The 15,822-nt window shown below is 44.5% G+C and overlaps 1 protein-coding gene across 17 annotated transcripts in view; it reads left to right on the top strand.

The window, feature by feature from the left end:
• Positions 1 to 15,822, top strand: part of LOC310875129 (uncharacterized protein) — an 86,026-nt gene that overhangs the window by 41,717 nt on the left and 28,487 nt on the right. For 7 of the 17 annotated variants that reach the window (XM_083788235.1, XM_083788236.1, XM_083788230.1 and 4 more), the window contains exons 24-35: positions 3,317 to 3,423; positions 3,931 to 3,963; positions 5,193 to 5,417; positions 7,077 to 7,175; positions 9,084 to 9,238; positions 9,573 to 9,784; positions 11,011 to 11,218; positions 11,954 to 12,050; positions 12,489 to 12,717; positions 13,018 to 13,143; positions 14,162 to 14,284; positions 14,846 to 14,872. In XM_083788235.1, the coding sequence (XP_083644361.1) occupies positions 3,317 to 3,423; positions 3,931 to 3,963; positions 5,193 to 5,417; positions 7,077 to 7,175; positions 9,084 to 9,238; positions 9,573 to 9,784; positions 11,011 to 11,218; positions 11,954 to 12,050; positions 12,489 to 12,717; positions 13,018 to 13,143; positions 14,162 to 14,284; positions 14,846 to 14,872 (1,641 nt within the window). The remainder of the gene's footprint in view (positions 1 to 3,316; positions 3,424 to 3,930; positions 3,964 to 5,192; positions 5,418 to 7,076; positions 7,176 to 9,083; positions 9,239 to 9,572; positions 9,785 to 11,010; positions 11,219 to 11,953; positions 12,051 to 12,488; positions 12,718 to 13,017; positions 13,144 to 14,161; positions 14,285 to 14,845; positions 14,873 to 15,822) is intronic. The other 10 variants (XM_083788239.1, XM_083788232.1, XM_083788231.1 and 7 more) reach the window with 5 other exon arrangements.

Genomic DNA, 15,822 nt, shown 5'->3' with positions numbered 1-15,822 from the left:
ATATAACATAAACCCATAAAAATTGGTCCGCGACCCAAACACTGGTTCCGACCCACTGTTTGTAAAACAGTGAGCCAATGGGAGTCTAATTATAGCCATATTACCTTAAACATGCAGCAGGATGACCCTTAAGGTCAAGGGGTTAATGGCTTTGTTATGAAGCTGCAAAACATGACCTGAAGCCAACAGCATGCCGGTCATACCATTGACCCTACAGTCTCCAGTGAGACAGGCCTCTCCAGGGAAACTATTGCCTCTCGTCCAATTCACAGACATAACATGTCCGTGAAATATATTTGTGAAAATGCCACTGTGTAATTAACCTTACACTGGGCTATATGCACACAGAATATGCACACAGAATAACTCTTCCTACTTCCGGGCCACTTCCAGGTGTTACCGATGATACTAATTATGAGGCTCTGTTCCATTTAGTGGTGGTTCTTAAACTTTTTAATTTCAAGGAGGACGTTTTGAGACACACTGCCACTGTTGGATCAGAATGGAACAGAGCCTTCATTAGTATCAGCGGTAACACCTGTGAAGGAAGTAGGGAAGGGGAGCCCGAGTTCTTTCCAAAATGGCGTGTGTGCATAGAGCCCATTGTTGGTAAAGTTAATTATCGGTGCCTGATGGCTTGTCTTTTCTCTCCTGCGGCTCCAGGGGCTCAGTAAGGAAAGGTTCTTCATTGTAGACGCCCACAATAAGGTAGTTTGTCAGAGTTATGCCATGTTACGTCAGTGCATGCATATACAGTATAATACAGTATACTGTATGTAAAATAATCACTGGGTTCTAGAGGATTCCAGCACATTGTCGTTTCTTCAAATATGGCATATCTTCATGCACTGCCTGACTGTATCGGTGTATGTGCAGATTTTATTTCTCATTTATTACTCAACTCACAGAATTTTATATCCCTTCTGCAGCATCCTGCAGTTATAAATAGGCATAGGGCCTTGGTACAGTACATGGTGGAACACTTCTGAGACAGTGAGCAGTTTTTTTTAAATTCTTTCAGATGAGACACACTTTAACAACTCAAAATCCAGCATCCTTATTGTGTAAGGGGCTGTGTCCATTGAAAGCTTTTTTGAGTGACTTGGATAATCATTTCCGGATTGCTACGAGCTTTGCATCCACTTCTTTACACCTGTAGAACTTGTGTGATGTGACGTTAAAGTTGATTCTGAGCGAGACACATCTGCTCAGTGATTAGTGGGCGTATCGCTCTAGTCCTCTGCATAGGAAAGTGACATTAATGAATGAGTGGGTGCTCTTCTCACAAAAGTATAACTATTTTCAGCTCAAAGCGTTCTGAAGTGCACTGGTATTAGAAGCACGCTCTTTACCATAGAAATGCACTGGCAGCTAAAAAGAATACACTTTCTGTGGGCATTTTTTCTCTCCAACCCCAGTATCAACATACTAAGACCAGATTTCATCCTCTTTTTAAAGGCTGTCAAAGGCCGTAAGCAGTTTCTCTGTCTCACATAATTTGTCAGTGTACCCAGTACCATTACTGTACCATGGTCTTTCAGGATGAGCTATATCGATATCAGTTGCTGATCATGATCTTATGATCATACAGACTTCTTGTTGTCCATACAGTCACTAAGTACGATCGAAATAGGCAATCGCCAAGCTGATTCACAATGGCAGGTTTTTTATTATTTTATTTCTTTTTTCATCTTTTGGCGTCTGCGGCTGGTTTTGTTTAGGCTTACATCCACAAAGCTCTACCTAAAGTCTCTCCTTTTTTGCTACTTATTTAACACTTAATATTCAGTTCATGTGTTCATTTCTCACCGGCCTGCTCGGTGTTGTCAAAGGTTGTTTTATTTATTTTTGTATTAGTGTCTGCAGAAACCCTTTTTCTCTAAGTGTGTTATAATTGTGTTGCTAAGAACAGCCCCCTTTGTGAGAAATGTATTATGACACTTGAACGCTGCCAAAGCTTTGATACTGTATTGCCGAGGGTCATTAGCTTGAATGGTGTTTGGCTTGTGCACAAACGTGTTGTTTCTAAAAAATACTGTTCTGTTGATTCCCTGGAGACTCTCAAATCAGAAGAATGTGTCTGTTTAAACCTTCAGTCCAGGACTGATCTCAATTAATATGTAGTTATTTTATCCATTTGGACTTGTGAGTTATATTACATAACATCAACATACGCACAACACCATTCAAATAAAGAATCCAGGAGTTAAGCCTTGATAGCTGTAATTATTCTGTAAATCACCATTATACCCTATTATTCCAATGGAAATTTCCCAAAAAACAGGGACGTATTATAATCCCTATAGGCTATTTGACATTCTGTTCTTTTTCTACAAATGAGTCTTGAAAAATGCGGGTCGTCTTATAATCAGAGACGTCTTATATTCGGGACAATACGGTAATATTGACCTAATTAACATACATTCCGTATCCCGTCTCCGTCTCATTTCATGTAAAAACAATGTTTAGGTTGCTCCTAACATCACCGCACAAACCCAAGCTCGTGGTCACAATGATACACATTCATCTAGTTTCCAGTTTCATCTCCATTGCATAAGGTGATAAAGCCTTCATGGGCAAAAACTACTGGCGAAAGTGACTAACCGGACGTACAGGAAGTGCCGGGTTGTCCAGGCTACCGGAACGTCCTGTGGCACTGTCTGTACGTCCTGTAGTTCAGGTTAAACACTTTGGAGAGTGTAGTTCTTGTCCAGTCTAGTCGCCGATAGAGAACTGATTACGCCTGCCTTGTGCACAACTACTGTAGCATGGCAGCAAGAAGCTAGTGGAAGTTGTACCGCTGTAGATCAAAGTGTTAGCCAATGCCTATTTAAATACAAATGTCTGACTATTGGGAAATGCTAGTCTTTGTCAGTCCCCAACATGTTTTGGGATTTAGAGATTGAGCGGTTTCTGCGGGATGCTGTCGTCAGTCAATCATCTGTTGTCTTACTCTGAGGCACTGAAATGCATGATGTAATGCATTGCAAGGGCAGCTGCTCTTTGTGTTTCTTTTATTCAGTCACCATGAGCTCATGCCTGTCCACGCTGTCCCTCTTTAATGCCCCCCCCACAGACACACACACGCACGCACACACACACACACACACACACACACACACACACACACACACAGACGCGCACAAATGCATTCACTATAAAATTCTGAATGTTAATGTACTGCAGCTCTAAAAGTGTACCAATTGCAGAGAAAAAATTGACCTGTGGTAAGGGTCCATGTGGTTCCATTGGTCCACTCTCGGATTTGACTGTGTACTACTATATGCAGTGTTCTGACTTGTCCTCTCTCCCATAGCACTTGTCAGTCGCCAAGGACTTTGACAACGATTCCCTGAGGCGCTACAGCTGGACTACAGACACACTGGACAACGTCAACCTGGTGTCCTCACCTGTGCACTCTGGGTAAGTGAACGATGGACGTGTAGATGGATGGACGGGCACTGCAGGGCACTATGGTCTGTGGACCCATGAATAATTGACTATGCATACAAGGCTCACAAGCCATTTTGGAAAGAACTTAAGGGCCACTTCCCCATACGATCACAGCTGTTACTGATACTCAAAACGACTACTTCTGCATTGGACCACCACATTTTGGTGGTCCAATGCGGAAGTGCAACCGAGCGCTCAATGTTAAAGCCCAGCTGCACGGGGTTTCCCGTCATGAATCCACGGGTCCGCCTGCAGTCCTTCCTCTTACCACTAGGGCCCAGCGCTTCAACGTTGGAGCGCCTCACTGGCCACTTGGTCTGTTCACTGGAAACACTCCAAATGGCCCATGTTGTCTTGTTGTGGCTTGAAGGAGTCCTGGGTAATCCGCCCCCTGTTTAGAGACATTGTAATGACAAAGCTGTGTTGTCTTGTTTGTCCCTCCCGTGTCCATCGCTTTGTCCTCCATCCACCCTGCAGTGTTTCCTCTCCGCTCCCGCAGTACGACAGCAGGTGACGGCCGCGATTGGTTGCCAGTTTCTTACTTCCTCTTGTCGTGTGTGACATCACGCCTGTCTCGTCTCTCTGTGTGTGCTTGTGTTTCTCTCCCCCCTCACCTGTGTGAAATGTATGTGAACCCGAGTTTGGATTTGTGAGGTTTTTTGGATTTGTCTCCGTCTGTGTTCACAAAAAGGCAGCAGCGGCAGCTCCCTGAGTGCTGAAAGCAGCATCACTATATTGGTTATTACAATGTTTATGCTCTCAGCCGTGTTAAATGAACACTGTATTTTACTGATACACACGTTGACACACTGCGCACTGCACTAACACCTCACCTATTTCTACAAACCGCACGGTGTGTGTGTGTGTGTGTGTGTGTGTGTGTGTGTGTGTGTGTGTGTGTGTGTGCGTGCACGTGTGCGTGCGTGTGCGTGCGCGTGTGCGTGCGCACGTCTTGTCAGCGGTGAGGTTTTCCCTATTGAAGAGCGATGACACAACACAATCTAAAATATGAGTGACTCACAGGCTACCTGTGGAGTCTTCTACGTTGGTGAACTGTGTGAATGTGACAATGTGTTTGACTTATGATGAAAGACATTATTGTTGGAGAACTATGACTGAACGAAAGCCAACGTAGAAAACTCCTTCACATCTCTCTTATTTCCTTATTCTGTGTGTGTATGTGCGTGCCCGTGCGTGCATGTCTCTCTCTCTCTCTCTCTCACAGTTTGTGGTGTTGTTGTGTGTACATGAGTGTGTGTATTTTGAACATCACAGCATGGGAAGCATCGCTGATGTCGAGCAGAGACCTCGCTCTCTCTCTCTTTCCATGCACCATTTAAACTGAAGCCCCTTGTCTGTCTCTTCTGCCTCTCCCTTCCCCCATCCCTCTCACGCCGTCTCTCTTTGCCCCATATCGTTCATCCTCTCTCCACACACACACCTGCTGCTCTCCATCCCTCCAACACCCCTTCGTCCTTTCTTTCTCACCCTCCTCTGTCTTTCTGTCCCCCACCCTCTCTCTCTATACCTCTCTATGTATCTCTCCATGTTCATTTCTCTTCACCTCAATTGCTCTTTCCATCCCTGCCTCTCTACACTTTACCCTCTGTCTTTCACGCTGCCTCTGTTTCTGTCCACTTCCCTCTTTTTTTATTTCCCCTCTCTCTCTCTCTCTCTCTCTCTCTCTCTCTCTCTCTCTCTCTCTCTCTCTCTCTCTCTCTCTCCCTCTCTCTCTACAGGTTCTTGGTGAGCTTCATGGTGGACGCCCGGGGCGGCTCCATGCGGGGCAGCCGTCACAACGGCATGCGCATCATCATCCCGCCCAGGAAGTGCACGGCGCCCACGCGGATCACCTGCCGCCTGGTCAAGAGGCACAAGCTGGCGTCCCCTCCCCCGATGGTGGAAGGCGAAGGCCTGGCCAGCCGGCTGGTGGAGGTCGGCCCCGCCGGAGCCCAGTTTCTGGGGTACGTTTTTCGGTTCAGAGAGAGAGACGGTGGTTGGCACGAATAGCATTCGGTTGTCGGTTGACTTGCTTATTTGTCAACCTTTTTTTTATTTTATTTGGTGACTTGACATACCCCCCCCTTTCTGCTTCTCGCATCCCCATTGCCGACCGTCTGCGTTTCTGTGTGCCCGTGTGTGTGTGTGCCCGTGTGCCCGTGTGTGTGTGTGTGTGTGTGTGTGTGTGTGTGTGTGTGTGTGTGTGTGTGTGTGTGTGTGTGTGTGTGTGTGTGCGTGTGTGCGAAAAGTGATCCAGGTGTTCTACTGTATTTCATATGCGTGTCATTTGGGGTGTTTCACCGTGGCAATAATTATGTTCAAGTCAATTGAAGAGATGAAGATGCCTACTTTGTATCAATGCTAATTGTAAACAGGTCTGGTCGGAGGTCGTTCCAAGACCAAGGGCCAAAGTACGATAGGCTCCTTCTTCCTTCCTACCTACTCTACTCTACGTACATTGGGATGTTGAATTCCCCATCAACATTATGTCCATATATGGAGTTATTTGTCAGGCATGCCCAAATATGAAGTCGATGCGGAATCATGTCAGAACAGGCTATATATGGAGATATAGGGGTGATCAGGTGCAGAGCCCGGGCAGAGGCCTTTTGTGGCGGACAACCGTGGGTCCGACCGACTCGACACCGGGCACTGCACTCCCTGTGGGGGTGTGGAACGTGTGTGTCGAATTTGAAGTCGGTGGGGCGAACGGTTCCCGAGTTACGTGGATTACAGCCATACACACGTACGTACAGACGTATAGAGACTTGGTGCATCTCTAGATAGATTACAGCCCAGCAGAGTGTTCTGTCTTCTCTCTCAAGCTTGACAAATAAAATCTGCCACAACAAAAGCTCCTTTGACGAAACATATCTCAAATTTACTCAAATACCTGTCTTACTGTATATCATATAGGGCAATAAAACAAAAAAGAGTATCTCTCTTCCTCTGGAGTGGCATTAAACCTGCCAGTCTCCAGTGCTAATGGTAATGTTCCTGACCGTATTTTACGGGGGTCGTTTGTTTTAAATCTGATAAAGTAGTTGATGGTCATGGTATCAAGGCTATCAATTATGCTCACGCAGATGAGAGCGATTCACCACATGTACTGTATGTACTGGGTCAAGCAGATAAAGTTCATAATTCATAATAACCAGCAGCTGTGAAAAGAGAGGTCATTAATTGGATCAGGGCTTCTGCAAATAAATGGGCTTTGATTAGAAAATAGAACTGACTAGTGTTCCCTTACTGACTGTTGTGTTCTGTGTGCGTGTGTGTGTGTGTGTGTGTGTGCGTGTGCGTGCGTGTGTGCATGCATGTATGTTTATTTTATGATATATATATATATATATATATATATATATATATATATATATCGTTACATACATGAATGTATGCATGTATGGTATATACATGCGTGTGCATGTGTGTCTGTCTGTCTGTGTCTACGTGTGTGGTGTTGTGTGTGTGTGTGTGTGTGTGTGTGTGTGCGTGTGTGCATGTGTGTGTGGTTGCGTGTATGGTTATGGTTATGTGTGCGTGCGTGCGTGCGTGCGTGCGTGCGTGCGTGCGTGCGTGCGTGCGTGCGTGCGTCCTCCCTCCCGCTCCCCTTGCGGATGCAGTAAGCTGCACCTCCCCAGAAAGCTGCCTGCCCTTAGTGAAGGCGAGAGCCTCGTTAGTCCGGTGCTGCAGCTGGGACCCAGAGGAACTAGATTTGTTGGGTAGGAACTCCTCCCCGTTAGCATCCCTCCTCCTCCTCCTCCCTACCCCCCCACAGCAGAACTATGACCCAGGCTGATTCATGCTAAGAAATAAGATTATTTTCTTATTCATCTCCATTGATTTTCGTTATTTGGTAGTGTACCGTATGTTTTTATATACAGTATATACGGTACATACTGCATTTATATATATATATATACATGCACACTCACACACTCACACACACACGCACACACACACACGCACACACACACACACACACACACACACACACACACACACACACACACACACACACACACACACACACACACACACACACACACACAATGCTTTAGTTTTGGGAAGTAATATATATATATAGTCAGTAGTCACATATACAAATGAATTAAAGTTTGGAAGGAAAGATAACTAATAGTAACTCAATACGTGTCTTGTTTCTTCTTTTGGAAACATAAATGGAGGATAGGACAGTCAAAGTAAAACAAAAAAGAGGGTTTAATTTTTTTTTGAACTAATTTTACTTCCTAAAACTACACATCCTAAAACCATCATGATTTTCACATTTGTTTTCTGTTGGTTGGAAAGCATTTTCAGTGGGCTTCTGAAATTCAGGGTCCTTTGTTGGCTGTTATTTGTACTGGACTGCGCTTGTCAGGCATGAGCCAAGCATCATCTCAAATCTCGCTTCCCATGACCACCACACCTGTTCCTCAGCACCGCAGTACCGCAGCTTTAGATGAGCTTGAGACTGTGCTAGAGGCAGTTCTATGCACACCCCTACACAGTCGTTATCAGAAGAGAATGGGCATACACTCAAAAGCACAATTTCTTGAGCTAGCCTAGCCGTTTTGTTGAGACGTTGGAAGTTGGAACATGGGTACTGTACCAAGTCTACAGACTACAGAGAAGTGTTTTTCCCCCGCTCGAACAGCTTGGAAAAGCATGTGAGCTCCTACTTTAATCATCTTTATTGAAAACAAAGATACACAGTCAGAATGTGTCTCTGAAACATAAATAGTTGTAACTTACTACTGTTACTAGTTATTACTCTCAAGGGAATAGCCAATGAATATAGTTCCTCTGGTGCATTTACTGGGAGAGTCTATTCTATTTTCTAATATTTTATTTTTTCTTCAACAATATGTTTATTGTTAAAATTTTCAACACACAAAGCTAACAAAACTCATAGCTCTGCTGTTTAATTCTAGCCTGGCCGTGTTCTCTACTATTTCATGCTATCGCGTTCTCTTCCACACCAAACATCCCAACAACATGGCGCCACTGGTTCACCCCGCCATGTGACACGCCAGTGCCTTTTTTAAGTTGAGGTCCGCGCAGCTTTCTCGACGCCTGCGGCTCCCATTACCTCTGCCTCTTGTCAAAGCGCTCTCCCATCCATTCCATATGGTATGACCCATCGCTATACCGCAGCATGGCGAGGGCTGTCACCAACTGGAGCAACGCTGGCATCATCTCTGACCACTCATCTCTGCGTGTCCCGGGTGTCTCAGTTCCTTTTTTTGTTTCGGGGTTGACCCCCACAGTGTTGGCACCGTATTATTAACTTTTAGACTTCTCAGTTGCTTACCTGGGACTTTTAAACTGAACAAATCTTGAAAGTGCATCTCTATTGAAACGAATGGCGTGCGATTTCTTTTAATCGCATTCAGTGAACATAGGTGCAAGCAGATCTACAAGCTCGTAGCTCTGCTATTTTCACTGAAGTGATTTGGTGTAGAGGGGAGGACAAAAATAAGGGGACCAAGTATAGACCCCTGGGGGACAGCAAAGTAGATTGTGTTTAAATGGTTAAGGAGGAACTGAGAGAGAGAGAGAGAGAGAGAGAGAGAGAGAGCCTGCTTTATATGTTGCGTCCTCAACCTGTGGCGTTTTTGTCTGCACAGCCCTGTGATCGTGGAGATCCCTCACTTCGGCTCCATGCGCGGCCAGGAGAGGGAGCTCATCCTGCTGCGCAGCGAGAACGGCGAGGCGTGGAAGGAGCACCAGTACGACTGCAAGGTGGACGACCTCAACCAGCTGCTCAACGGCATGGACGAAGGTAAGCGCATTTTGTCGACTAAAGCTATGAAGAAAAATGGCCGTCGACTACCTGTTTTCGCTGACGAAAATGACATATAAACGAAATAAAAAGTAAACCACGATGACTAAATATAATGACAATTTTGTGGTTGCGCTTGTGTTGTTGCACTCTGAAAATAGCCGATCTACAAGCATACAACACACGCGTTGCGACGTGTTGTGTGAGTTTTTAAGACCTGCTATTTCTTCGCCGAATGTTCGTCCCAGAATAGTATAACAAATACAACTAAAATGCTGTAGCTATAAATAAATGTCGCAGCTTTGTGTTATTTACTCATTTTAATCACTCACAGAGCTGGAAAGCACCGAGGAACTGGAGAAGAAGAGGATCTGTCGCATCATCACCAAGGACTTCCCACAGTACTTTGCCGTGGTGTCACGGATCCGGCAGGAATCCAATCAGATGGGACCAGAGGGCGGGACTCTGTACAGCCAGAGCGTTCCATTGGTCCAGGCCTCGTTCCCCGAGGGGGCGCTCACCAAAAAGATTAGAGTTGGACTGCAGGTGAGTTGAGGCATGAAAACTGTGTCTCTTTGTGGCGAGTGCGGAATGGCCTTCGCATTTGAGTAAATGGTCACTACCCCAGTTGCCCCCCTCCTAAGTACAGTTTCAGACCGCCACGGAGGGGCGCTGTCTCAAGCGAACTTGAGCCACGAGAGACACCACTTAAAGTGGCTACTGGTCAATCACAGGGCGTCCTTGCACAAGTGCACTGGCCAATCACAGCGCGTCCTTGCACATGTGCCCTGGCCAATCACAGCGTGTCCTTACTCAAACGCGAAGGCCATTCCGCACTCACCTCTTTGTCTTGGATTCTTTTCATGAAGAGTTTGCATGTGTTGCATTGATGTGACTGGTGTGCGTTCACATGGCGTGGTCAGTCACATGTCTTCGCTGTACACTGCATTGTTTCCCCAGAATCCATTGAAATCCATGAAAGACTATCCATATACAGGGTATTGGTATTGTCTTCTTATACTGTCACTGGTGATACATATTATGCATGCATTTAAGAATGATATTTTCGCAGAACGTTTTCCTATTTTTGTACAATTTCGCCTATTATGACATGCCCAGAATATGGATGCAAGGCTTCAAGCTCACAACGCATCGCTCCGCGTCGCGTTGCTCCGCGTCGTGAGTGATTTTTCTTTTATTGCTTCATCATGAAGTTACTGAAAAGAATCATTGCATTTTGGTTTAATTCATGCATTTAGGAAACAAAAAATAAGGGGACCCATAATGTGTCCGCCAGCCACAAAAGGGTCCCGACCCACTGTTTGGGAAACAGTGTTCTATCTTCTCATTTTCACTCCTCTCAGACCTGAGAACTGATTCTAAAAATGTCTTCCAAATAATGACAGTTTTCTGATAAACCTATGTTTCTATGTCAATGGTGCTCAACTTATTTCATGCCAACGAGCCCCAGAATTATCCGTATTTGGCCACGGACCCCCATCTGAAAATATGTTGTTCCAGGGACCCCCCCAGAAGCAAAGATTTGAGTTAAAAACGTTTGCTCTGATATATATATTCAAAGATTTGCACCACATTTTCACGATTTTAAATAGCCGATCTATAAGCTCATAACGCATCCGTGCCGCGCTATGAGCTTGTAGGTCTGCTATTTTTCAACAGCTAAAGTATAACATAATGCTTAAAACACCAAAAAGGGGTTCCCGTCCTGAAAGTCTTAATAACCTGCCCGTCTCTGTCCCTTCCTTCCCCAGGCCCAGCCGGCACCCGATGAGATGGTGAAGAAGATTCTCGGTAACCGGGCGACCTTCAGCCCCATCGTTACCGTGGAGCCCAGGAGGAGGAAGTTCCACAAGCCCATCACCATGACGATCCCGGTCCCGCCTCTCTCAGGGGAGGGGCTTACCAACGGCTACAAGGGAGACTCCACCCCCTGCCTCCGTCTCCTCTGCAGCATAACAGGTGAGCGTGGCAGACGTTTTCATATCACGGCCAATTATGTATTTGGCATTTTGAGCCACGGATCACCATTTGATGAGATTTAGCCTCTCAGACCCAAAACTAAAGAATATTTTGTTGTCGTTGGACAAGATTTTGTCCACAATTCCATGCTGTATTGATGTTGGTACTAGGTACCATAGAAGAGATAACAGGCAAACGTTGAATTGTGCAGACTTCTTGTAAATTAAGTAATGCGGATGTTTAACAATAATGTAACTCTTGAGAGCGTAAAATTAAACCAAATGGACCCTCGGGAGGGTCCATTTGGTTTCATTTAACGCTCTCAAGAGTTAAAGATCTATAAGGGTCCATTTGGTTACGAACTCTCGATCCTTTAGCTGGGGACCCCCTCAAGGCCCACTGGTTGAAAACCACTGGCGTATCATATACTGTATGCTATTAACCCATTAAAACTGGGAAAGCATCTGTGTCATTTCAGTGGTTTTACTTTGGCAATTAATGGGAAATATAATAATCATATCGAGGGCACTGTTCTAATCTTAAATACCAATCCCATTTGTATTTGCCTTAACCCTGCCTTCTACCCTGAGCCAAATCCAAACTAGTGTGTTGGAATGAAAAAGTCCCCATGCAGGGCTAGGATTATTTGATGGTAAATGAAAGGAAAGTGCATGGAATGGATCCAGGATGTTTTACATGTTTTACGCTGTGCCCTGGTCTTTGTCCTGCTTCCAGGAGGTACGTCTCCAGCACAGTGGGAAGACATCACAGGAACCACCCCTCTCACCTTCCTCAACGACTGTGTCTCCTTCACCACTAATGTCTCAGCCAGGTCAGTGTGTGTGTGTGTGTGTGTGTGTGTGTGTGTGTGTGCGTGTGTGTGTGTGTGTGTGTGTGTGTGTGTGTGTGTGTGTGTGTGTGTGTGTGTGGTAGAGAGTGAGTTTAAGTAGCTCTGAATCAAAAAAAGAGGTTCTTAATATTTGAGTCTGTTCCTGGCGAAAATGTGGCGGCAATTCTTGCCGTCAGTTGATGCTTCATCCATCCATGAGTCAATCATTTGTCAATCATTTGTTTATTTTTGGAACTCAGTTCTTATTTGACATGATATTAAACAAGCCTTTAGGAATTCAGTATGCGTAGTATAAATTACGTTAGACTTCGGTGCTCTATTTGCAGGCAGCGGAATTCCTGTTCTCGAAGCTTCCTCAACACGTGGATTCTTATATCTGCAAATGGCTTTTTAAGATCTATGCTTGCATTTGTCATATAGGTTCTGGCTAGCCGACTGCCACCAGATCCCTGAGACGGTGGGCCTGGCCACTCAGCTGTACAGGGAGTTGATCTGCGTTCCCTACATGGCCAAGTTCGTGGTCTTTGCCAAGATGAACGACCCTGTGGAGTCCCGGCTGAGATGCTTCTGCATGACAGACGACAAGGTGGACAAGACCCTGGAGCAGCAGGAGAACTTTGAGGAAGTGGCCAGGAGCAAAGACATCGAGGTGCGGCTTATCCTCTTAGATTATATGTCTGTATGGTATTGTCTGTACTTTTCCATTTTAGGTATAGTATAGCTCTTATACACAGCAACAATTTAAACCACAGTTTAGAGTTTAGCCTAATTTATACCATAATATATAATATAATTATAGTTTAAATTGTATTATTGCTTGGTGTTAGCACACACGACAAGCACACAGTGCACCCCACCAGGCCACTGTGATGCTTTGTGGGCTTATAGATCAGCTAAGTGGTTAATTCCTCATTAGTGCTGTGCTCATCTCTGTGTTGTTCTCTGTCAGGTTCTGGAGGGCAGGCCTATCCATGTAGATTGCTATGGAAATCTGACCCCTCTGATCAAAGCTGGCCAGCAGCTGCTTCTCAACTTCTATGCTTTCAAGGAGAACCGCTTACCATTCTGTGTCAAGGTAAATGGCCGAGTTACTGCTATATTGTATATGACATGCAGAAACCTTTTACACCAAAGCATTAGGCATTATGGGTGTTCATGTGAAGATACTTCGTGCCGATGGAAAAAAAGAATGGGAAGGCCCCTACAATATTATGTATACTGTATGTTGATATTACACTGACTATAGTCTAATAAACATAGCCTCAGGTCATAGCCTAATTCCCGTGTCCTCTACTAATACTACATAACCTCATCATATTGATGATCAGCCGATTGCAGCTGTAGCTGTAGCTTCCTGTTCTCCCGAGCCAATCTTATCGGGTCGTCTGGCTTTCTGTCACAAGTTGACCATGTCAACTATATCTTTTATCTTTTAGCCACTTTTCTACAGCAGAGCCAATTAGGATTTAGGTCCAGGACCAGTAGTGGCTCACCATTGCCATTTCAGAAAAAAGGGACTATAATGTCAGGCTATTGTCTAGCAGCTGACACATTGAATTTGTTGTTAAAATCATAGCTAATAGAATAACTTAACAAAGTGTTGTTTTATGGAAAATTAGCTGTTGCTATATGTTTTTGACTTTTTGGGAATTATTTTTATGAAAATGTGAAGTTTTTCCTAGACAACTATAGGTTAACAGTGTTAGTAATAGAACCCTTACTTCTCTAGTGCAATTCATCATTATTTAGAAGTGAATCTATAGGACCTTTACTCCTGTGTCTCACATGTATACTGTATATCCTCAATCCTTTTTTTAAATAACTAATTTTGCATTGCATAATAACATGGTAACCAAACAGAGGTTTGTAAATTAAGAAACTTGTATCTAGGTGCACAGTACCCCTCTCCGTCATGTATATCGCTTCTTTCAGGCTGATGCACATTCCTTCAGGAGAAAAAAACTAAAGTTTAGTGTACTACGCTGATTGCCGGATCACATGAGCAGCGAGCGTGACAGTCGGAGCGGATGCTGTTGTTACGATATTTAAAATCGGGTATAAACAGCACAAAACATTTGACGGTCTCTCTTCAGATTAGAGACAACAGCCAGGAGCCCTGCGGTCGTCTCACTTTCCTCCGAGAGTGCAAGAACGCCAAAGGTGCTCCGCAGACTGCCGTGTGTAATCTGAACATCACTCTCCCGGCGCTGAAGAAGGTAAGGCCAGAAGACTTCTCTATGTGCTCCATTCTCTGTTGTCACCATCATAACCATCGTCATGGTTAGGGCAGTTAGGGCCTACGGCCAACCTCAAATGGTAACAAAAACCTTTGGCCAAACTGCCGCCCACTGTGTCTTTTATCTGTTTCAAGCCTCTATTTATGTTATCTATAGAACCTCTCTCGGTTCTATTTGAAGTGGTTTTTGTCACTGGCTGTGTTATATTCGGTACTTGCAGTACCTTCTGAATCTCAAGTGATTTGGACATCATGCTTTTTTCGGCTGGGGGCTTTTAAGCAAAAAGGCTTTTGGCTTTCCTTGTGGCTTGTGTTCTTTTGCTGTTGTTGCTACAAAAGTGTTGGCTGCTTTATTTTTGGTGCATTTCCTGTGGTTTGTTTTTTGTGTTTTCCCTTTGCTGGCTTCTCTGCTGCTGTTGCTTCTCTTCGAGTGCTTGCTGCTGTCAATCACTCCTTTTTCATGCCCTGATGTTTCTTTTCCCCCTGCTTTCTATTATGTTACATACAACCCCTGTTTCTGCAATGCATCTTGGGGAACCAGGAAATGGAATCAGATCCAGAGGATGAGGTAAACCACACGCTTCCCCACCATGTGCTGCCCTCTGCGCTATAGGTTCACACATTGGTCTGGAGGGGCTCTGCTCTGCTCCCCCCGTAGCCTTATTCCTTATGCTGCTTCAAGGGCAATAGGAGCTGTGCTTGTTTAAAGCAACTTTTAGTCACATTTGCATGATATTTTGCAGATAATGCTATGATAATCCTATATGGGTTATTTTTTTTGTCCTTTTGTCCCTTGCACTTTATCCTTTGTGATAATTTAGAGTTAAGATATAAGATGTATAAGTTATTGAGACTTTAATTAAATTGTGTAAAAGTTTTTGCCTGTAAATAATTCACCATTTAATTGTCTTAATTTGTGACTACAACTGTATAGGCATATGTCCATTAGCTTGACATAATAACACTTTTAATTCGTGCTATTAGTAATCATATGTAGACAAGATCGGCTGAAACTGAGTACTACAGACGAAAAACAGTTCAAGTCCAAATTTTATTCTGACCCCTCCACGAAAAGGCCTCGTTGTCCTGACCCCTTATCCATCATTTATACATTATGGATAATTAGTGTGGATTTAAGGTGGTTGCACACTGGAAGCGCTTTTCGGAAAACCGACGGAAAAACGCAGCTAAAAATCCGAAATGCGTCCAGTGTGCAGGGACCTTTAAACTGTTATTCGTCTATAGAACCAGCTAGTTAAAAGGAGAATTCTGGACAAGCCGTTTCCTTCCGTTATTCTGATGTTGTTATATCCAAGAATGAGGTGAAAGATGTCATAACTCCAGCCCTAGCCCACCGTAGCTCCGAGCGCACGCAGTGAGTTTAACGACAGATCGCCCACTACGGCAGCCCATTTGGGACAAAGAAACGCAGCAGAGAGTTATGCGACATTATGAAAGACACAATACAAAAACAAACAAATATTTCCGAGCCATCAAAATAATCAATTTAGCGTTGAA

The sequence above is a fragment of the Protomyctophum parallelum genome, assembly GCF_964188405.1.
Source record: "Protomyctophum parallelum genome assembly, chromosome: 17".
Lineage (NCBI taxonomy): Eukaryota > Metazoa > Chordata > Actinopteri > Myctophiformes > Myctophidae > Protomyctophum > Protomyctophum parallelum.
The sequence above is the reverse complement of the archived record's forward strand: the minus strand, read 5'-3'. Positions and strand labels throughout refer to the sequence as shown.